The sequence below is a fragment of the Thermobia domestica genome, chromosome 2 (genome assembly GCF_964235325.1).
Source record: "Thermobia domestica chromosome 2, izTheDome1.hap1.1, whole genome shotgun sequence".
NCBI classification, from domain to species: domain Eukaryota; kingdom Metazoa; phylum Arthropoda; class Insecta; order Zygentoma; family Lepismatidae; genus Thermobia; species Thermobia domestica.
This window is the reverse complement of record NC_137455.1, coordinates 291,859,995-291,884,135: the sequence shown is the minus strand read 5'-3', so window position 1 is coordinate 291,884,135 and position 24,141 is coordinate 291,859,995. Positions and strand designations below refer to the sequence as shown.

The 24,141-nt window shown below is 37.0% G+C and overlaps 1 protein-coding gene across 3 annotated transcripts in view; it reads right to left on the bottom strand.

Annotated features, from left to right (window-relative positions):
* FER (tyrosine-protein kinase Fer) overlaps positions 1-24,141 on the bottom strand; it is a 285,225-nt gene that overhangs the window by 255,403 nt on the left and 5,681 nt on the right. For all 3 annotated transcript variants that reach the window (XM_081748883.1, XM_081748884.1, XM_081748885.1), the window contains exon 2: positions 10,068-10,280. In XM_081748883.1, coding sequence (XP_081605009.1) covers positions 10,068-10,280 — 213 coding nt within the window. The remainder of the gene's footprint in view (positions 1-10,067; positions 10,281-24,141) is intronic.

Below are 24,141 nucleotides of genomic sequence, written 5' to 3'. Positions count from 1 at the left end.
AAGTTCCACTGCTGGAGCCTTGATCCCAGAAGTTCCGCCTCTTGTTTGTCAGGTGCAAATCACGGACTAGGTCATTAAGTTCACATTGCCGGATGAAATGTGGCTCGCGAACACAGTCAGGGATGAACGTTGGATCCTTGGATGTACATGTTGATGTCGATGGTTCATCAAGGTCATGATCATCATCAGTGTCTTTTGGCCATATCTCTTCCCAGTTGGTAGGGGACTCGGGAAGTGGAAGTTCATCCCCGTGCGGAATAGGTCTAATTGCGGATTTAACGTTGGGATAACTTATTGTGTATTTGCTTTTTTTAGAATGTCCCTTAACTACTGTGAGATAAAAATAACAATCATCCAGATGGTTGGTGGGTTCTCTCCACACCATTGGTACAGCAAATTTCATGAACCTCCGTTTCCCTTTGGCCCATGCAAGTAAAGTGACGTAGCACGACGTACAAATTATGTTGGGTGCCCAAGTTTTGTCCTGATCTCCCACACGACATCCGAAATATATATAATATGCTAGTTTCACTGATGGCGTAATGGATCTACACTGTCCTTTAACTACAAACTGGCCACACACATAATAAAAACTATTTGGTGAGTTAACACACGAACGCCGTTCTCTTGACGCCATTGTACTGATCACAAACTAAACTTCTGGTCTTAGTTGGGTATAATGCCGTTAAGATCAAACATGAAAGCACTCTTAGCAGCAAAGACAACTTTGAAAGTGAAGTAGTGTTAAACCACACGTCAATATAAAAATGTACAAAACTCCCTCACCAGGTGTCAAGAACACAAGAAAGAAAGAAATGCGCGGGAAACGATACCGTAGTGGAAAATTTAGACTGCATTAGTTCATTGTTGTCAACAATGAGTCTGTATTCCATTCTTTCTTTCTTTTGCATTCTGTTACATTTGATAACAAATATTGATAATCATTTCATGAACAAAACGAAAAAACTTGGAGAATTGTATATATATATATATATGTATTAAGATATACATATACAGTCAACGTCACACGTTAAAAAAATATACGTTGGAAGTACTTTCTATTTTTATACACGTTTCTAATTTACAGAGAGCAATACAAGTGTGCTGTTGACTATTGTAAATATTCATTTTTATGTCTGTGTTTGTAGTAATAAAGGAAATCGTTTTTACCCAACTCAGGAGATCTGAAAGCATTACTATCAGGTGCAATAAACAGTGCACACAGTATACATACAAATATATTTATTTCTCTAGAAAGAACAAAGCGATTTTTACGAAACTTTTAGGGTTTATTAAATATAAATCAAGGTATACTTAGGTATAATTCTATGTTACTCTATGTAAGGGGACAGGAGCTAGGGGAATAAAATATCTGAAAAAGGGAAAGTTTTGAGGGAATTTCCCGAAAATCCCTCTGTTACGGGAAAACTGTACGTGATGGAGAGAAACCGAGTGCATATTCGAATTCAGGGCAAAAAGTTCCTTTAAGATCAGGTGATTTTTCTCATGTAACAAACAAAAAGTTTAAATTTGTTAACTAGTGTTATCAGATGAAAAAAGTTGTTTGACTAGTTTGGTTGCAAGAAGAAATCATTGGAGAGGTGAAGGAACCGAACTGTTCATCACTACTTTTGATAATACCCGAAACTTCGATAATACTCGAAATGTCGATAATACCCGAAACTTCGGTAATACTCGAAATTTCAATAATACCCGAAACTTCGATAATACTCGAAATTTCGATAATTTCAAATACTCGAACGGTTTCGAGTAACCGATGACAACTCGATAAATTTTCACTGCCGAAGTTCGATAGGTCTTCAGCCTTATCGAACACCCCTAGGCTACATGAGATGTGGATCTACAGTTTAACGTGGGATCTGAACCACATGAGCTCCCGCTGGGAATCGAACCCAGGTGTCCCACGCCAAAGGCGCATACGCTAACCACTTAGCCACGAGGGAGCTCAATAGAACCGTGGAGTAAACATATCGATTTTTGCACGGCAAATGGGTCAAGTTTCCCCTCGCAAACATTACTTACTTTACGATAATATATAGAAAAAACGTAACACAAAACAGTACACAGAATATTATATTTTATTAGATTATTTAGAAATGGCACTAGTGCCAAACAAAAACAAATGAAAATAGATATCAATGTACCAAGATACTTGAATTTTTTCTCAATAATATACCCACATGTTCAACCTAAATTCGGAATACCTAATGTGTAGCCTTATTACCCACCCACTATTGTGCTGTGAACAACATTTTGAAATTAACTCAAAAGCTATTATACAAAATTAGTTGCGTACAATAATTTTTTAATGTTCACAACAAGCTCCTCTACCATTACCTATCTATCTTTCTGTAAATTCGAGGACAACTACATCGTAACAGCCCTGCTCGCTGGTCTAGCGGTACCGCGTGAGCCTTTGGGAGGACACAAATAATAATAATAATAATAATAATAATAATAATAATAATAATAATAATAATAATAATAATAATAATAATTTCAAAGTCATTCACTTTTGTTAAACACATCTCCTTCTCCTTTAATATCCTACGATTATGCCGTTTAGGTTAAACTTTTTTTTTAAAAAAAAAAATCGTAACAATGCGCTGCCAATCTACGAATGAGAATACTACTATACAGTTCTAAAGCTGTTTGTATCATGCTATTGATAAAATTAATGGAAAAACTACATGTATGAGTAATTAACACTAGATTACTTGTTGCTACAGCCGACCACTGTTGCCACAATCCTAGCTCTGGAGTGGGCTGAAAAATAGTACCAAATTGAAACAAAAGGGGCTGAATTCATTATTTTATACCAGTGTAATACATAGCTCTAGCACGAAACTAAAAGAAGTGAAGTTCTAGAACCCCCCCCCCTCTTCCAAGAGTAGAAATCAAAAGCGTGCTCTTATTAAAAATCATTTTTAAAGAATATCCAAATTGGAGGACCCAGTGGCGCAACAATGGCCTTTGGCACCTCTAGGCAAAATCCCTAGTGGCACCCCCTCACCCATTTAATAGGCCATGAGATTTTTCTTTCCGCTAAAACAGGGCTAAAAATTCACTAACTGCAAAATAAAAGTTATCACGTCTACAAAAATACTGTAAGTAATATTGCAATCAGTATTTTAAAAAGATCAGCTAATTATTACTCTCCCATAATGTTGAGATTAGAGCCTAAATAGGTCAGTATCCTCCTCATCCATTTAACACTACGTCATCTCAGTCTGCATCAGGAACGGTCGAAAGCACAATTTTCACCCTGTCATCGAGTCTTTGGTGCCCCCACTTAGTTCTAGACTATATTTTACATTTTATTACAGTGGTGTTAGAAAATACGTTCGAAAATTTATTTTGGGGTGCTCGTTTGGGCGCCCCCCTGATGTTAGCATCCCGGGAAGTTGCCCGGTTTGCCCAACCTTTGGTGCTTGTGCTTGATTCTGTGTAGCCGCAGTACGTGGCAATTGTGCTGTGCTTCATGGCAACACTTTTTAACTCATTTTACTCCAGATCTTATAGGTCATAGAATTTGTCATTATTGTTGAAAGCCTGTTGCGTACGAAAATTTTATAGTTAGTAAGCTCAGTACATATAATATGGGACTGATATATGCGCGCCCCTTTAATATACTGATATGTCCTGGGCCGTAGCATTGCCTACCTTGCCTACCCTCTTTCTACGCCACTAGGAGGACCCCAAACAACCGTGGAAGTAGATGAAACTTTTCTCGCACGAAGGAAATAAGACAGAGGCCGCAAATTAAAAGAGAAAATAGTTATCGTCTTCGGTACGTATTATAAGGCAACCAAACGCGCCTCTATTTTAAAGTGACCAATAAACCAAAATGGTATTATGTCCATATATGAAAAAAATATGTAAAACGAAGGAAAAAATCAATCATCTCCGAGTTCGTATGACATCACTCCTCATGACATCACACAGTATGAATAACGTGAGATGTAGGAAAAGTCTTACTGACACTATTTAAAATGTGACAAGTATTTGTTAAATGGTGCTGAATTGGGTAGAATTGTACCAACGTTTTCACAAAAGGGGCTGAAAATGCCAGCGTGGTACCAACGGGCCGATGAATAACAAAAAGGGCTGAATTTGGTACAATTGTACCAAGTGTGGCAACAGTGCAGCCGACGAAAAGCTACATCTGACTGTGGCTTCTTTCAACTAAAGTACTAGACTTGTAATTCTTACTAGAGTAGAAGTATTATTTTGAAATTATATTTAAGAATATTAGTACTGATATTCGGTTCAAACCAAAAATCCGGAACCAATATGAAAATTTATGCGAAAAACCGGACAATACATGAAAGTTTACAATATATTCATAGTTATGCATTTTTTGGGGCTAAAATAATAGAATTAATTAAACAATAGGTCAACACTCAACAAAAGCGAGTAATAGAGAGTAAAATATTGCTTAGTTGAATAACAATGGCTAACAAAAGCGGGATTTTAGAAATATTGTACGAATAATAACTTATATTATATATATATATATATATATATATATATAGGGTGGCCCATTTTAATCTTTCCACGGAAATATCTCAAAAACGGTTGAACATAAATGAACTAAATAAACACTCAAATAGGAAATACCATGGGGCAGATCGAATGGTGATTTCGCGGTGTCCCCAAGGTCGTTCTTTAAGCGGCCCCGGGACCCAACTTTAAAATTTTAAATGGAAACATGGGACGAGTGACACCTCGTTCGATAGATCTTTAAACACTGAAAAGTAATGTTGCAAAAGATTTTTCATATCGGTCACCGTATTCAAAATGGCTGCCAAGATATGTTACCTGTATCAGATAAACGTACAGTATCGCTAATATGAAAACGGTTGAACATAAATAAACCAAACAAAAACCCAAATAGGAAAGCCATGGGGCAAATCAAATGATGATGTCGCGGTGCCCCCCAGGGACGCCTTTCGTGAGGGCCCAGACCCAACTTAGAAATTTTAAACAGAAATATGGGTCAAGTGATACCTCGTTCGATAGATCTTCATACACTAAACAGGTTGTGGCAAAAGATTGTTCATATGGGTCACCGTTTTCAAAATGACCGCCAAGATATGGTGCCTGTATCAGATAAAACGTCCAGTACCACTAATATGAAAGCGGTTGAAGATAACGGATGAACGGAATAAAACTCCTATAGAAAATCACAGAGGGTATTTATCGTTCCAGGGCTCGAAAATGTTGCAACAAAGATGATTAGAGTAAAAGTGCCATAATGCAAACGAGGAAATCTAGTTCCTAGAAAATCAACATTCCAACGTCCTCCGTAAGTGGGTGAATCGGGACGGGAAGGAACGGTGAAACTGCAAATGAGAACCTTAGTTTTTCCAAATTGTATCTACACAACAAAATTATCTAAAATGTGTTTTTATAACAGATAAATGTCTGTAATGTAAAACAGTAGGTAAAATTCTTGTTAAATGGTACCTTCCATTTTGATTGCAGGCAATGATTTGTGCAAAAATGAATCAACTGAAATGCGAAACCAATTAGTCAAACAATGCAATTTTAGAACAAGGTCGTCTACACAAATCATTGCCTGCAACGTCGTCTGAACAAGAACGTTTATTTTACTCAAAAGTCGTCTGCACAATATTGGTTCATTACAGTACCAGTCACTTGTACACCCAAGTGTTTCAGACAAACCATACCTATTGCAAGTAAAAGTAGGTTCTCATTTGAGATTTTACCCTTCATTTCCGCTTCACCCACTTACGGATGGAGATCGGAAAGATAATTTTCTAAGAATTAGATTTCCTCTATAGAATTATGTCACTTATACCTTAATAATCTTTTTCTCTGTTGGATTATTTTCGAGGCGTGGAATGATAAATACCCTCTGTGATTTCCTATAAGAGTTTTATCCTGTTCATTTATCTCCTACCGTTTTCATATTAGTGGTACTGGACGTTTTATCTGATACAGGTACCAGATCCGGTGGCCATTTTTAATACGGTGACCGATATGAAAAATCTTATGCCACAACACTTTTTAGTTTTTTTTAAAGATCTATCGAACGAGATATCGTTTGACCTATGTTTTTTCCCATTGACAAGTTTGAAGTTGGGCCCTAGGCTCCCATAAAAATCGACCTTAGGGGTCTCCACATCATCATTCGACGTGCTTTATGTCATTTTCCTGTTTCACTTTTTGTTCTGTTCATTTATCTCCAAGCGCTTTCATATTAGTGGTGCTAGACGCTTACCGGTAATCTGATATAGGCATTATGTCTTAGCAGCCATTTTGAATACGGTAACCGATATGAAAAATCTTTTGTCATAACTCTGCTTAGTGTTTGAAGATCTACCGAACGAGGTATCACTCGCCCCATGTTTCCATTTAAATTTTTGAAGTTGGGCCCTGGGCCCCCATGAAGAGCATCCCTGGGGGAAACTGCGACAACACCATTGGATGTGCCTCCATGGCTTTCCTATTTGAGTTTTTGTTTGGTTCATTTATGTTCAACCGTTTTCTTATTAGTGCTACTTGACATTTATCTGATACAGGTAACATATCTTGGCGCCCATTTTGAATACGGTGACCGATATGAAAAATCTTTTGCAACATTGCTTTTCAGTGTTTAAAGATCTATCGAACGAGGTGTCACTCACCCCATGTTTCCATTTTAAATTTTAAAGTTAGCCCCCGGGTCCCTTTGAAGAGCGGCACTGCTTGGCACCACGATATCATCATTCGATTTGTCCCATGGTTTTTCCTATTTGAGTCTTTGTTCAGTTCATTTATGTTCAACCGTTTTTGAGATATTTCCGTGGAAAGATTAAAATGGGCCACCCTGTTTATATACACTCGTATATATCGAACATGACATTTGGAGTTTTGAACAATTTGGGGGCGCGAGCAGATGATGAATGACTAAACCGGAAAGTCTGGGAGCCCTAAACGTGTACTATTATTTTAATATTACTTCACAATATTTTATGAATTTCAGGAATAATTTAGAGCTTGTAAGTTAAGAGAAATGGGTTCTAGACTAGGGAAGTTCTACTGGGCGGCCATTGCTTTGGATTTCTTGACCTCAGTTCACTATATCTCAAAGTAAGTAGCTTTTCAATTGCCTCTCACAAGGAGACTTACGGAAGTGTAACTCACCGATTTGAATGAAACTTTGCATACTTGTAGAACATCGAAAAATAATAGACACGTATTTTTTTTTATTTCGGCAAACGGTGCGGGTTTGAGGGTAGAAACCACCCTTTGAACGTTAGGGGTGGTCTCCAAGCACAAACAGAAAACAATCACTTAATGGAGAACTGCCAGGGGAAGGGGTTAGGACAGCTGATTCAGAATCTGACGTCAAAATTACAAAATTCAAAATGGCGGATCCAATATGGTGATTGCAATTACAAAAAGTTTTGTGGTTTGAAATGCAAAATACGACTAACTGAAGTTATTGGTTACATTTTTTTTTTTACAATTTAAGGAAATTTAAATATCTTCAAGTATCATTCTAAGATAGAAAAAAATCTCCCGATCGCTCCGTTTGTGACCTAACTAAAAATTTTCATCATTTCCTAGCCAACATGCGCTCTCTTGAACTTATCTTACGAATTTTTCGATATGCATAAAGCTTCCACATTTGAGCATTTAGAAGAGACATGTTGATTTAATTCTAATTCTTAAAATTTTTCCAGCGGATAGCTATATTACGTTCTCTATTATAGTTGTTTGTAGTAGTAATGAGTAATATTGATATAACCGTTTGGTATGAGCGATATTAAGATATGTTACAAAATGTATATTCATTATCTAAATGGAGCTCCTTCGTGGTTAAGCGGTTAGCGTACGCGCCTTTGGCGTGGGAGACCCGTGTTCGATTCCCGACGAGAGCTCATGTGGTTCGAATTCCACGTTAATCAGTAGGTCCATGTCTCATATAGCCTCGCTGCTGAACGGGACGTTAAACTCAAAATCAACTCAACTCTTATCTAAATGATTTCGTTCAACAACTCGTTCAGTAAGAACTATATAAAAATAGAGAACTGTATTGGGTCAAAACATTGGAGGAGACAAAGCACGCTTTTACAATGAGTATTGTGATACCATTAGTGAAAAGATAGAGAAATTGTCTTTCGTCTCTATCAAAATCAGGATTTTCTACTTTCCTCATAGTTTCATTGATTATACTGACTGCATGTGTTCGTACGTACTGTGCCTGCTAAACAAAAGTGTACCTTTGAGATTTTGTATAATGTATCATAATTATTTCATAGAATTAACATTTAACTGTTCTGTATTAATGGGGGCGTGTTTGAAATGAGGGCTGGCCATGGACACGTATGTAAAATATAGTAACTTCATTCACTTATGTTACCGGTATAGGTCTAGGTAAATGGCAACGTTGCATTTTCATTCAACATTGGGCACATAAAGAGTGTACAACCCAAATGGCCTGTCCAATTTAAAACATTCCTTCACTTTAGATTGAAAGTATCATATTTGGAAAGGGTTTCCCCTCTTACATTTTGTTGTAACTCTGATAACAGAATTACCCTATGTCAAGGGACTTTTGAGACACCCTGTATATAGTACAGAAGACGACCATGACCATTATCATAGGCATTCTAGCATCATTGGCAGGTCATTGGTAATCTGAGAAGCTTCAGCTTGCATGTATTACTCTACAGTTAATTTCACTTTAAGAGAAGTTTGCATGTACTACTGTTCCGAGATAAATTTCATTTAAACTGAAAAGCTTTGATGTACTATTCTACGAAGCTATCCTTATTATAACGTTTCACGTATTACTCAGTTACTGTTTGTTATAAGTAAGAAGCTTGCATGTATTCTGTTCTCAGCTAACTTTATTCTAAGTGAAAAACTTCCATGTATTACTGTCTTCAGCTAAGCTTCCATGTATTACTGTCCAGACCCGTATCCACGGAGAGGTACGAGGGAGCCGGCATCCCCTAAATTTTAACTGCCCCCTAAATATTTTCACGGTATAGGCTTGCAAATGAACTATAATATGATTGAATTGAGCCTCCCTAACTTCTGCTGCCCCCGACATTTTTTGGGTTGGCTACGAGCCTGTTACTGTACTCAGCCAAGTTCGTTTAACTGAAAAAATTCCATGTATTACTGTCCCTTACAGAGTGAACGTTGTCAGGTTAAAATCCTATCAAAAAGGGCGGTGGTATATGTTCCGGTTTAAATAATTTAAAATCTCAGAATTTATATTTAATATGCTTCCATTAAAGTCAGTCAGGAACGTTTCAGAACGTCTCATTGAGTTAAAATCTCCTAAAATTGGTAGTTTTCTTTACTTCATAAAAATAATATCCGAACTTAGTGAAAATCATTCGATTTTTTCATTGCTCTTTTAAAATGACTTGATTTTGACAAACAATTCAGGTGGCTAAAATTTGTTTTTTCTACTCAACTTATTTTCTTTTTTCCAAAAACAATCCTTTGCCACAATTACTATAGAATATCAAAAGTTGAAGCAAACAAGGTCTGAAGAGCTCGTTATAGATTAACTCGTTATCTCTATATTATTATTATTATTATTATTATTATTATTATTATATTTCGTTTTCGTTTGTATTTTATTTCGTTCTAGTCAATAAATTTTATCTCAAGATATGTGTCCCTTTCCCTGAATTTATTTGTTCCTCACGGCATTCTCTTCCAAGAGGTATCGTATTTACAAACGGCTTATGAACACAAGCTATAAGGTAAAATATGCTGTAAAAATATCCGTTACGAGTTGACTCGATTCTGGGCCCTGGTCGCTCACCATTCTGCCGATTTATTTAAATTGGTACAATACGTATGTTATATCTACCTCTATTATTCCAATAACATATTGTACCTGTGAAAAATAGTGTAAACAATGTATGAACACTGTAAATGGGTTCTAACCTGTTGTGTTCAAATTCAATAAAATAAAATAAAAATTAAATATTTCCTAATTCATATGTGAATTAATGGACTGTAGCTATCTTATTACTTTTAGGAGTAAACATAAACTTTTAATTCCTTACCTGCGCCACAAGGCTTCCGGCGAGATCATCCATATGATCAATTCTTTGCCCCTGCAAAGCCACAGCGCTTAGTGACAAAGCATAATCCCTATCACACTTCACTTTGTTCGAAAGACAACGACGCATCGCGTCCAACAAACGAAGCTCTGCATCTTGGCGACAGAGAAGAGCCTCGTGGGCCGTCCTGCCCTGCAGATTCGTCGAGAAACCCATCTGGAAAGAAAAGAAAATAAATCATAAAACACACGACAAGTGCTTAGAAAGCAGAAGTAATTCTGCGAATCCGTTATGAACCCAATAGCTCATATCCATTCATGTTCAAAGAAGTTGTTAATTATAAGGCAGGCCGCATATTGATCAGAGAAAGGCTAGCCAAGCCGAGCCAGAGAAATGTAGCAAAGGATGTGGAGAGACAAAGGCCTGAGTATATTAATTGTGCGTCTCAGTCACAACGTTGGAGAGGGCTAAGTGCATTCACTGTGTGTTTCAGAAAACGTTGGAGAAGCTTGAGTGCATTGCTTGTGCGTCTCATTCACAACGTTGGAGAGGGCTAAGTGCATTGATTGTGAGTTTCAGTCAACGTTGGAGAGGCGTAAGTGCATTGATTGTGCGTTTTAGTCACAACGTTGGAAAGGGCTAAGTGTATTGACTGAGAGTTTCAGTCACAACGTTGGAGAGACTTAAGTGCATTGATTGTTCGTCTCAGCCAACGTTGGAGAGGCTTAAGTGCATTGATTGTGCATCTCAGTCACAACGTTGGAGACCTATTTGCATTGACTATGTGTTTCAGTCAACGTTGGAGAGGTCTGAGAGCATTAATTGTGCGTCTCAGTCACAACGTTGCAGACCTATTTGCATTGACTATGCGTTTCAGTCAACGTTGGAGAGGCTTAAGTGCATTGATTGTGGGTGTCAGTCACAACTTTGAAGAGGCCTGGGTGCATTGATTGTGTGTTTCAATCAAAACGCTGGAGAGGCTTTCGTCTAGCAATAACTCGAGTGAATATACAATATGAGGATTTGTTGCATTGCTCAGAGTACTGAATCTTGGCTCGGCTGTCATATTCTCTAGTTAACATAGACCAGCTTAAGATTGTGAAAGGAGCTGTTGTTACAATTAGGAATATTGTCTTGAAATTGCTAATTGTGGAATTAAACACAATATAAACACTAAAATCTTTAAATAACATTTTTAAAAATATCATAAACTGAGTAAATTAATACCGAGTTTACCTCCAATTTTCAAACATTGTGAGTTCATGAACATAACCATACAATTGTATAATTACATAATATGTTTACTGAGGTTGTATTAATTCACTTTAATAATAATAATAATAGTATAAACCGTATCTTTAGTTTGATAAAATACTAAAAGCTATTTTCGCATGCACTGAATTACTTTTAAAATAACATTAGTCTATTATTTAATTTTAGTAACTGCATGTTAAAACTATTCTGTTTATTATAAACTAAATACAACTACACAACTATTATTTAAAAAGTAATTCATCATAGGATTCAAAGACAACATGATACTTAATCAAATGCAATTGAGTCCGTTCCTCTAGTCGGTCTTAACTTAGATTTTTGGGGAAATCTTATTCTGGCAACACTGTAATTTCTATGGATAGCAACACTGAATCATATTTTCATATTTTCTATTGTAGAATAACAATATCTATGATTGTAGTAAGTTGCATTTCATTATCTCTTTTCACTTATGAAAAACAAGCATAAATTTTGTATTATTTTTAATACGTCAGGCTCTGACGTGTAGATTGCAATTGTTTTGAATATGATTGTACTGTCAGTTTCAATATTTTCCCCTCGATCTCGAATAAATGTTCATCTCCTGCTCTTACCCCACTCTTTCTTGATTCCTTTCATCTTCGAGCTTCTCCGTGGCTAAGCGGTTAGCGTACGCGCCTTTGGCGTGGAAGACCCGGGTTCGATTCCCGGCGGGAGCTCATGTGGTTCGGATTCCACGTTAATCAGTAGGTCCACGTCTCATATAGCCTCGCTGCTGAACGGGACGTTAAACTCAAAATCAACTCAACTCCTTTCATCTTCGTATCTCTAAAAGTTTCAAACTTTAATGTAAGTCAAAAATAACTTTTGCAGTAATGAATATTACCACAGATTTAATGTTAATATAAATCTTATTGCATGATATTCTACTGTTTTAGAATTATGTAAAATCTCGAAAAAAATATTTGGATACCTCTACAGCTAATATTAGATTTAGTCAATAGTCGATATGTACCAGATATATTCAAACTCGGGAGGACTAGAACTCAGTAACTGATTTGATAGTGAGTTCGAGACCCAACATGCTGAGTGAGTGCCAGGGCCGGATCTAGGGGGGTCAATTCGGGGCATTTGCCCCGGGGCGCAGCTGGTTAAGTGTATGTAGGGGGCGTCATTTCGATGCAAAATTGGGAGAAAGGAGGGTAGATGTAAGTCTTTGCCCCGGGTGCAATATTTCGTAGATCCAGCCCTGGTGAGCGCAACTAAAAGTGAGTACAAGCTGTATTGAGGTTAGTGAACCTTAGTCCTTCCTGAGCGCGAACCTATCATGAGCCTGAGTGAGCTCCAATTTCATAAAATCCGTAGTTGATTGGGACTGAAATGAAATCTTTTGAGTTTTATGTCCCACGATTATACCGGCGAGGTTAAAGAAGACGATGATGATGAGAAATAAATGAAATTGTGGAATGAAAAATTGAGAGGAAACGGGAGAACCCCAAGAAAACCCACTTACACGGTGTTCGTCCACCACAAGGTCCACTTGGTGCGAGCTGGGATCGAACCAGAAACCCCACACACCAGAGGTGAACTCTCTACCACTGAGCCACCGCGGCCCCATTGATTGGTATTCATGTATGTCGAGGAATCACATAAACTATGTGAATGATGGAGCAAAAGAGCCTTGCTAAAACATACCAATCAATCAATTTTATACTACGATATATTTGCATTCAAATTTCAATAATTTTGAGAAAATGAAATTGGCTGGAAAATTAACTTCTTGTTTTTTGGTAGCCCTTTTTTAAAAAAATGTATAAACACGAGCCATTGTTTCCAGCATATTTACCATATAAACTAGATCACTGTGCACAATAGATTGTAAATTGCATAATTATGATGCAAATTTTGTCATAAATACGATGTGAAGCAACAATAATGTAGTCATATGTAATGCATAATCTGTCATGTGCCTTGCTCCATGACGAATGATTTGTTCCTGCTCCTTACGTATACATAGCTTCTACAGGAGATAATTAAAGCACAGAGGTAAAAAATGTTGAACAAATAGTTCACTCGCTACAACCACGAATCTGCGTATGAGAGGAAGAGAAAATTAACGGTACATATATTTAGTGATGAATCACCATTTGTTTCGAAGAGTAACAGCCTGAATTTAATGCCAAATAACTTTGTGATACACGTAGTTAGAAGAGTAGGCAGGTGGTCATTTTGGAAGGTATTAATAACCGCCTACTATGATAAGTTGATCAACGGAATCAATTAAAGATGGATCGAGATGTATTAAAAGCATTTCGGTAGACAAATGTTTGCTTAAAGCATGATACTATGTGGTGCCTGTCTTACTGTAACACTAGAACCCATACAACACACTTGCGGCAAGTTCAAGTGTATTTTCTTTAAATAATTACAGATCAAGTTCAACAACGAACGGTTAGGCATGTACTAAAGTTGAACAGATCCTTTTTCGGCTTTATGGTGCATCAACCATCAAGCTAAAAAGAAATTTACAATTCTTTTCAAATCTTCGAACGCCATTTCAAATGGCGACGGGTTAAATGTTTGTAAGACTGAATCCTGAAGAGAGGATTGATTTTCAACGTACAGGATATTTCTGGCAGTGAGGCTTATTCCTCCTCCAAAGCTCACGACTCATTCTTCGGACCTCTATAATTCTATATTCAGTGGCGTATTTAGGGGGGCTATCGGGCTCAAGCTCCCCCCCCAAAAAATATTAGTTTTTCGCATTCCACGTACAACAATAATCCTTTTTACCATTTCTGAGAATTTCGTTGACTTTCCATTTCCATATGCTCTTTGTTCAAAAATAATAGCTACTATATTCGTTAAATTTCATTCCATGTAAGAAATGCGTTCGTTCTTTCGTCCATTCTACTCTTCTGTTTTTTCCTCTTAGTTGTTAACTTTCTTTCGTTTCTCCTATCATACTTTCGACCATTGTTGGTTATAATTCAAGCCGGACGCCGTCAGTAACAACAAAACTAAGAGAAGCTGATAAGCGAAACTGGTGTTCCACACCAACCTGCACGGATATCTATATAACGAGACTTTAGTTATAGAGCAAAGGAATATTTACATCGTTTAGTTAGAAAAAGAAGTAAATGTTTGATTGAAGAAAATCAAGAGGGGAATAAGAATAAGTAGCCCAGGAAATTAGGTAGACCAAGAGGTGTTTTCTTTTTCTCCTATGAATAGAATAAAAGGTTAGATTCACTGCTTTCATATTATTTATATATATATATATATATATATATATATATATATATATATATATATATATATATATATATATATATATATTATAACGCATAAGATTCACTAGTCTGCAATTCTTGCCATCAACACTTCAATTTATGCATAAATTAAAATATACTTAATTCACAAACTCAGGTGGGCAATTGCTTCCTCTGCTCCCCCATGTTGTGCATAACTCCCCCGAAACAAAATCCTAAATACGCCACTGCCCATATATTATAGGCTGAAACACGTTCCATTTTCATAATCAACTATATTGTGAAGGACAACTCCTTTAGGACATTCTTGCTTACAAAGTAAAATCATGATTAAGTTCTTTATGGGTAGAAACTCTAAAAGGAAAAGCAGTTCCGGAAAGTAAACCCAACAGACACGCTAATCTCTTGACACGTGACAACGTTACGCTTCGTAAAAATTAAAAGTGGGGAATAAACTCTTGATTGAATTATTTTACGTTCTATGTAATACAGACCTACTTCATTAAATTGTGATAGGGTCATACATTTTAGAAGTTCGTATTTACTTAATCAAGTCATATAGACCTACTTTTAAAATTCGAGGAAATCCCGAGTAACATGGTTTCATGCACACAAAGAATAATATGCAATTATTTCCGTTAGTACTAGTGTTTTATAAGTGCGCCCATATGTAGCCTATTCTATATATGCGCACCGAACGAAAAAGTCACGCTTCCACCTCTGGAACTAACATAAGTCCGTTTCCAGGGCCGGACTTAGGAGGTGCGGGACCCAATTAGGAATAATGTTGCAGGGTTCCAGGTTACTAGCCAACGTGCACACACTACGTGATCAAAAGTATCCGGACACCTGGCTGAAAATGACTTACAAGTTCGTGGCAATCTCCCATCGGTACTGCTGAAATTCAATATGGTGTTGGCCCACCCTTAACCTTGATGACAGCTTCCACTCTCGCAGGCATACTTTCAATCAGGTGCTGGAAGGTTTCTTGGGAAATAGCAGCCCATTCTTTACGGAGTGCTGAACTGAGGAGGGGTATCGATGTAGGTCGCTGAGGCCTGGCACGAAATCGGCGTACCAAAGCATCCCAAAGGTGTTCCATAGGATTCAAATCAGGACTCTGTGCAGGCCAGTCCATTACAGGGATGTTATGATTGTGTAACCACTCCGCCACAAGCCGTGCAGTATGAACAGGTGCTCGATAGTGTTGAAAGATGCAATCGCCATCCCCGAATTGCTCTTCAAAAGTGGAAAGCAAGAAGGTGCTTAAAACATCAATGTAGGCCTGCGCTGTGAGTGTGCCACGCAAAACAACAAGGGTGCAAGCCCCCTCCAAGAAAAACACTACTACACCATAACACCACCACCTCCGAATTTTACTGTTGGCACTACACACGCTGACAGATGACGTTCACCGGGCATTCGCCATACCCACACCGGGCAATCGCCCTGCCATCGGATCGCCATTGTGTACTCGTCACTCCACACAACATTTTTCCACTGTTCAATCTACCATAATATTTACGCTCCTTACACCAACGAGGTGTCATTTGGCATTTACCTGCGTGATGTGTGGCTTACGAGCAGCCGCTCGACCATGAAATCCAAGTTTTCTCACCTCATGCCTGTCATAGTACTTGGAGTGGATCCTAATACAGTTTGGAATTCCTGTGTGATGGTCTGGATAGATGTCTGCCTATTACACTTTACGACCCTCTTCAACTGTCGGCGGTCTCTGTCAGTCACCAGACGAGGTTGGCCTGTACGCTTTTGTGCTATACGTGCCCCTTCACTATCACATCAGACACAGTGGACGTGGACCTAGGGATGTTTAGTAGTGTGGAAATCTCGCGTACAGACTTCTGACACAAGTAACACCCAATCATCTGACCACGTTCGAAGTGCGTGAGTTCCGCGGAGCGCCCCACTCTGCTTTCTCACGATGTCTAATGACTACTGAGGTCGCTGATAATGAGTACCTGGCAGTAGGTGGCAGCACAATGCCCCTAATATGAAAAATGTATATTTTTGGGGGTGTCCGGATACTTTTGATCACGTAGTATATATATATATAGGCGCGGATCCAAGGGGTGGGCTGTAGGGGCTATAGCCCCCCCTCCTTGATGCTCAGATATACACAGGATAAAATGGGCTTCAATCCTGCTTTACACTGGATAAAGCGGCAAACTATGGTTTAGCCCGTCCCTTGATTATATAATCTGGATCCGCCAATGTATAGATATAGATAGATAGATATAGATATAAAATCAATAGCAGATTCTAATAGTTAGTAGTGCAAAGTCACAGTGATCTCTCATAATCTTATTTATTTGCAGTATTAATGTAAGCGTTCAAGGCTAGAATTCTTAGCTTTACAGAAATACATTTTTACTTAATTCAGCACAGTTCCTTCTACTGTATAATTGAATACCTTATCGTAAAACCAAAACTCATTGTTGCTTATTTTCAAACATACCAAGTAATCAATACACATTTCTCCATTATTAGTCCCAACTGGCACAGAGCTTCAAGTAATTAATCCAATCCAGGGGGCGTGTAGTGCATATTACCGTTGTTACCGGCGGTAACGGTAAAATAATTACAATTTTCTGTTATTTTCATATGTCTCTAAATTTCATTATCAGCATGGGAAAATGTTTACATTTTCTCTTTTTCTTTTCTTGTTTTTAAAGTTTGGACAGCCTATGACGCATTTACAATATAAAAGAACGCAATATGCCAAAGCCAAATAGAAGCCTAGTGTTGTTGATACCTAGATATCACAGGTAACGCGAACCCCGATAGCGGTCATTCACTCCAGAAGCACCCTTCAGCGTGCCAGCCAGAAGCATCCTGCGCTCTTTGCAAAAGCCTCATTTGGACTTTCGAAAGGCCCTTATGTTACCGCTCACCAGAGTGGATCAGGAAAAAGTAGGAACGATCCCTGACAAAACAAGGAGAATCTAGAATTTCATCAGCGTGTTTATTCTGTTATATTGTTTCGTTTGCTTCCCCATTCCAAAGATGGAAATTCAGCTATAATTCCTGTATTCGTCGGTTATTTCAATGTACTTACAGTATACAATTTTGGACCAATACAAACAGCAAGTATTTCATAGTAATAGCATTAACCACCTGTTATTGCGAGAATGTTATACAATTTAAGACAAATATAAGTAGCAGGTATTCCATAGTAAAAGCGTTGCACTTTCTACTGCGAGACTGTATGTTCCAAAATGCGTTATTTACGGTGTATGTTAACATATATATTTTCACCCGACTTTATACTGTTAACTAGCAGCGTTCACCCCGCCTCGCTGCGGTCACCCCGGAACGCAATAAACTTTGTTACTTAGATAATTTTTACTTTTTCGCTTTCAAATTGCAGTAAATGTTAACATTATAGCGCCTGTCATTTATGTTAACCCGCCGAGTGACACGGTCATGCGGGTTGCATATAAATACGTTTATTTTTATACCTATGATGAACTAACAAAGGATTTGTACGTTATGGACACTTGAATGGTCAATTATCTCAAGACACTGGTAATTAAAAATTAAAGTGATATGATAAAAACCATCTAGGGTCCAAATCCTAATAACCCCCCAAAAATGAAAGAAATTGGTTCAGCCGTATTAGCGTGATGAGCTAACAAAGGATTTGTGCGTTCTCTTTTATATAATAGATACGTTATCTTTGAATATGAATAATACAGCAAAAAAAAAAAAAAATATATATATATTTTATTCCATAGGATATTTTAACAATCAAATTTAATACAGGTTTACTTAGATTCAAAATAAAGTTTCCCATTGACTGTTAATTCGAGCGTATGGGATTTTTTAAAATTGACTTTATTGCTGCTTAAATGGTATTAATAGAAAAATTTAGATGATAGTTGTCTTATGCCTGAAAGAACAAATATATTGTCGGTCTGAAGTGTGCGATTAAATGTGCAGAAATGCCTATCGATGTAACACATTGTGCGATATGGAAACTGTTTCAAGAGCAAGGGAAAATAGTACCGATAATTAATGAGAAGTAGAGACGTTTTCCGCGCTCTTTCCAATTCGAGTACCTATTGTTATTTTAGGATTTATGCTAATTAAGTTGAATACAGGGGCGTCATTTCAGACTTCGCTTGGGGGGGGGGGGCAAGAGCACCACCGACATAAGACTTTCACGTTTTGTACTAGTATATTAGTAGGCAATCTATTAAAGTATATGTATTCCTCAAACTCTTGGGGGGGGGGGGGCAATTGCCCCCTCCTGCCCCCTCTAAATGACGCCCCTGGTTGAATATATTTTAATTTAGTATCGAACATTTTCGATTCAAAAATGTCCAAGTCTAGCTGCTTGCTCTCCAATCGTCCTCAGTGCTGTTTGGGTGTCTTAGTGTTAGCAGTATGGCAATAATTCAGAAAAAATCCGAACTATTCTCGGTGACATTGACTGTCCTATTTAGAAAGCATCATGAAACAATATTTTGGTGTGCGTTCGTTTGATGGAAAAAATCAAATAATATGCGGAGAAAGACCAGCGTCAATTTAACAAGGGCATGCCCAATACCCATGGCTGTGTGCGAGTGTAAAGATAATAAAAATTTACTCTATATATATATATATATATATATATATATATATATATATATATATATATATATATATATATATATATATATATATATATATATATATATATATATATATATATATTTTTTTTTTTTTTTTGTAGGGACAAAAATATATGGCACCGATCGTAGAAAATTTTAGTCATGTGAAGTCGTTATGAAAATTCCAAACTAAACATTGTATCTATGTGTTCCTTAGTTACATTCGGCAAAACAAGAATAGACTCTTCAACTCTTTAAATCCTGGAAAACAAAGACAAACGGGATTCTGAAACCAGTTTGTGTAGCAGGATATAATTAAAACCTTCAAAATTTTAATTTCAATTTCCTATTTCATCTTTTTTCTGTTGTGTTATCAAGTTTAGAAATATTGTTCAACATGTTACAAAAGAAAATTCATAATGTAGGTTATTGCGAAAAGAAAATGGATGATGTTGAAGAATATATAAGATCATTGAGAGACAATTTCGACTGTTTTTTGGCAGAAAATAGAAAGCATTTGAGAAACCTCACTGTTTAAATATCACGTCCCAATGAAGTAGGATCTGAGTAAGAGAAAACCTTTCCCAATGTCTATATTTTGAAATTGTTGGTACGATGAAAGAAAAAGTTAAAACTAAATTTTCTGATATTGAGAAACTCAAGTTATTCGTACTATCAACAACCGGTAACAATCGTCAAAGTGCCACGCCACGCCACGCCAACGCTCGTAACATACGCTTCAAATATCGTAACATGGTGGACCATTTATCTTCATATGTCCTTGTAGCTTTTAAACTAATGGACAAAACTCTCTGAAATTTTGTACAATGCAAATATCGACAGGGGACATTGTTCAGTATACTCTATTATAACACAATGTTAATAGTGTTCCCAACTCAATATAAAGTTGTATTTGTTCAAATAGCACTACGTCAGGGCATTACATATTTCAAATCTACATGTAAACTGAAAATATACAATACTACACTTATGCAGTAATACAAACTAAGACTGTACAGTATCACGAACATCCAAATTTTGGTGACCTCTATAGCAGTAATAACGCAAATTGAGACAGATCAGCTCATCTTTGGAGCTAACTTAATTGTTCCAAAATAGTTATATTGTTAGGAATTACGTAAAGTTGCCAGCATTACCACAAACTAAACCAATGCTTGCCAAGTGAGAGTTTTGGCGCATTTTACAAGTAAGAAAATTTAGCGGGTCACACACTTTCTAAGCATTCAATTACTCTGGTCCGATACTATCCAAAAACAATCACAAACCTCCAAGTGTAGAAACAGATACATGACAGAAATGTCTCTACTTTAAAGACAATCTATTAAATTATTAATAGACGGCACTTTCGGAAAAGGGGAAGTGCATTTATATGTATACGTTCAGCTTAGCTTTATCCTTTTCTGTGATCCCACTGCTTTCATATAGAACTAATTGCAACCTTTCTAGATGTCAATTCAACGTTTTCATATTCTAAAAAAGCAAATCATGTGACCTTCCTACCGCACTGTTTCTTAACCAAGGTCAACCTCAGAACAGTGAAAATGTCCTAACGACTTGTTTATTGTCTGGTTTGTTTTCGTAAAGTAACGACATAAATAATAATACATAAATAATAACATTTTAACAATAATAATTAAATATCATTATTTGAGTATGATAAACTCAATTTTGGATAATCCTGAGCTTTGCCTAAAATTTCAATATGCTGACATTTTCTAAAATTGCTTGTGATGTAAATCGATTAGCGCAGCCTTTAAGCCTACCATAATAACGTCAGCACAACTGAATCAGAATTGATGACAGCGTGAATGTGTTAAACAGATACAAGAGATTGAAATTATTAATGATGAAGTAATGGTAGTGTCTTCTATACTAGCCCTAGCTCTTAGCGTACGGTTATACGGAATTTTTCGTATTTCGTCCTTTCCTTTTCCTCCAACGGAACGGAAAGAGCAAAACAATATTTTAAATGGAACCTGGTGATACTGCCCACTGAATCAAGCTTCATATCTCCTTCCATTTTTCAAGAAACAAACTATTCGTTTTTTTTTTTTTTCAGCGGATGATTAAGTGGACAAGCCCGCTGATTACTATCTGTACAACAATCTACTGTCTCTCTCTTTCTTTTTTCTTTCTTTCTGTCTGTCTGTCTGTCTGTCTCTCCCTCTCTCTCTCTCACACACACACACACACACACACACACACACACACACACACACACACACACACACACACACAACTGTTCAGCTTGTTCAGTGACATTTAAAACAGAGTTACAAGGATTCTCTTTACTGCAAATATCCTGTTGCTGCCTGAACCGCAGAGAACTCTTTGAATGGATTTGCTGCCAACCCTGATTTGCATTTGAGTGAGGAAAATTGATCACTAAATGGCATAAATACGCTGTTCTATGAAGGATGAAGAGCGAAATACAGTTAGAAAAACTGAAAAAGGAAGAATGAAAATAGGAAAATTTCGGTGTAATCGTACCCTTATATGCTGCATGTTTGACTGAGAGTTTCTACATTATCTCTTCGGTCTTAGCAACGGAATGCCGGGAGACGACCACCACCACCACCACCACCACCACTACTACCACTACTACTACTACTACTACTACTACTACTACTACTACTACTACTACTAATAATAATAATAATAATAATAATAATAATAATAATAATAATAATGTCATGGCTGCTTCATTCCGATTTGTCCGTTTCAAGTGCGGATAGTTAAGACAGGTGAAGTCTACCTTCAACTCTCATCTTCGTTTATTAGTTAACTGCATGTCCTTAAACAGAAACCGACTGGGAATGGAGAAACTAAAATCAATATTAAAAGTTTAATGAAGCCGTAATGATGAAAAGTTAATGGAAGATGATAATCAATCAAGAGGTAGCGCTCGTAATTAGAAATTTTGTAGAAAGAAAAAACTATATATTCTTGCTTATTATCTTCTAAATAAGGTGTTTTGCTTCGCGGTCAAAATGAGGTCAATGAAAACTAACAACACCACATAAATCCAGTAGCGTAGCCAGGATGTGTGTTTGGGGGGGAGGGGGGCAAGTGCTGTTATAGGTACATATAGAAAAATTACAAAAAATAAAACAACATATAAACATAAAAATATATTTAAAAAATTACAAACATCAAAGTACCAAAGTACATTGTTGGACCTCTTTGGGGGGCGGCCCCTCTGCCCCCCTTCCCTACGCCACTGCATAAATCGTACAAAAAATGGGGAAATCTCTAAGCATAAATGGAAAATCTTTAAGTATAGATAGCAAACATCTCAAAGTACAAATTTTCTTTAACTAGTTCATATAGCCTCAGCACTGAAGAGGGATAGATATAAACTCCTAAAAAATACTCCTTTAGCTAGTTTTCGGCGAAAGAGGACATCTTGTTTGGGGGAATGTTTGGCAGCCTAAGGCATTTGGCGAAATAGGAAGACACATACTGATCATCAGCTATTATACTGTTTACTTGGAGTTTAACGTCTTTTGTCAGTATCGATGTAATAATAGTTGAATCATGGATTCTTAATGATAATGGAACCTAAATAAGTATTTTAGCTCTGTTTGCTTCGAGAAGAGAACAAAATATATGTTGATATAGGTCTAATAGTTCCGTTCGCATAATCGAAAACTATTCAGCGTTCTGGAAAATTACCGAGATACATTCTGACTTGTCAGTTCTGTTCCCAAAACTGAAATACAGTACATTCTGTTCACGAAATGGAAAATCAAAGCTACGTTCGATTACGTTCTAAAGCGGTTTCAAACATTAATTTAGGATCGTTACGCGCTGTAAACGACGTCGAATAACACTACAGCAACAAAAAATAGTCTTAAAAATTTTTTTAAAAACCCTACTGTATTTCTCTTTTATTTTGGTTCCAATAACGGTTTCAATAAACTGGTTTCCCGAAAAATCGGTTTCAGGTCTGGGATCGATCTTCCAATTTACGTCTATCGGTTCAGTTATCAGGAACCACAATCATGAGCTCCTAGACAGGTCTCCTACATCAAAGAGATAGAAATACTAACCAATTGCCACAATGAAGCCCCACTAGAAGCAATTACAGAAATAAGCATAAAGTTATTTGATCTAGTTAGATCTGTGAAGAAAACTTTCTAGCAAAGATGAGGGTTTCCTTTCAGATGGGTGATAGTGAACCATAAAACAGGATATTCTAAAGGCAACCACGGAAACCTCATGTCAATTGAAGGACCAAATGACGTATCAAAGAATAAAGCAAGTGGAACAGTTAGCAGCTGCAGCAACTATTAGACCATTGAAAAAGACAAAAACAAACTGTCAGAAAAAAAAAAAACGGTTACTGCAGTGAAAGAACAAGAGAAAAGGAAATAATATACTTCAATTTTCAAACGTTTTTAACGATTTCTCTCTAGTTTCTAACCTCCGGCTGACACCTCTGAACGACAGGAACGGCTGGCCTGGTAGACACTTTGTCAAACCTAAATATTTTGAAGAAGTAATGGTTTTACTCGTCTTGTTCAGAAGACAATATTAACATATTCGCTATCATAGACGAAATTAATCGTTTAGTTAACTTTTGACCTGCATTCCACGGACAATACCATTACTCATTTGTTTTCGTTCTCCATACCATAAACAACCTTAGGTGTTTAATTTATTTCTCTCCTAGGCAGTATGCACCATCCTAATAAGTTATATGAAATCTTGATATGTGCTGAGCACAGTTTCTACTCATAGTTGTTATATATTGTATTTCCTACACACACCGGTGCCGATTTCTGTATATAATATAACTTTGCGGGGGCTAGGCCAGGTATTCTGTATTTCGTTATCAGATATCCAAGTAAATATATTAAGATTCTGGGAGTCTCAATCTAACTTTCATGTCTTCAAGTGAGTTTAAGTGAGTGC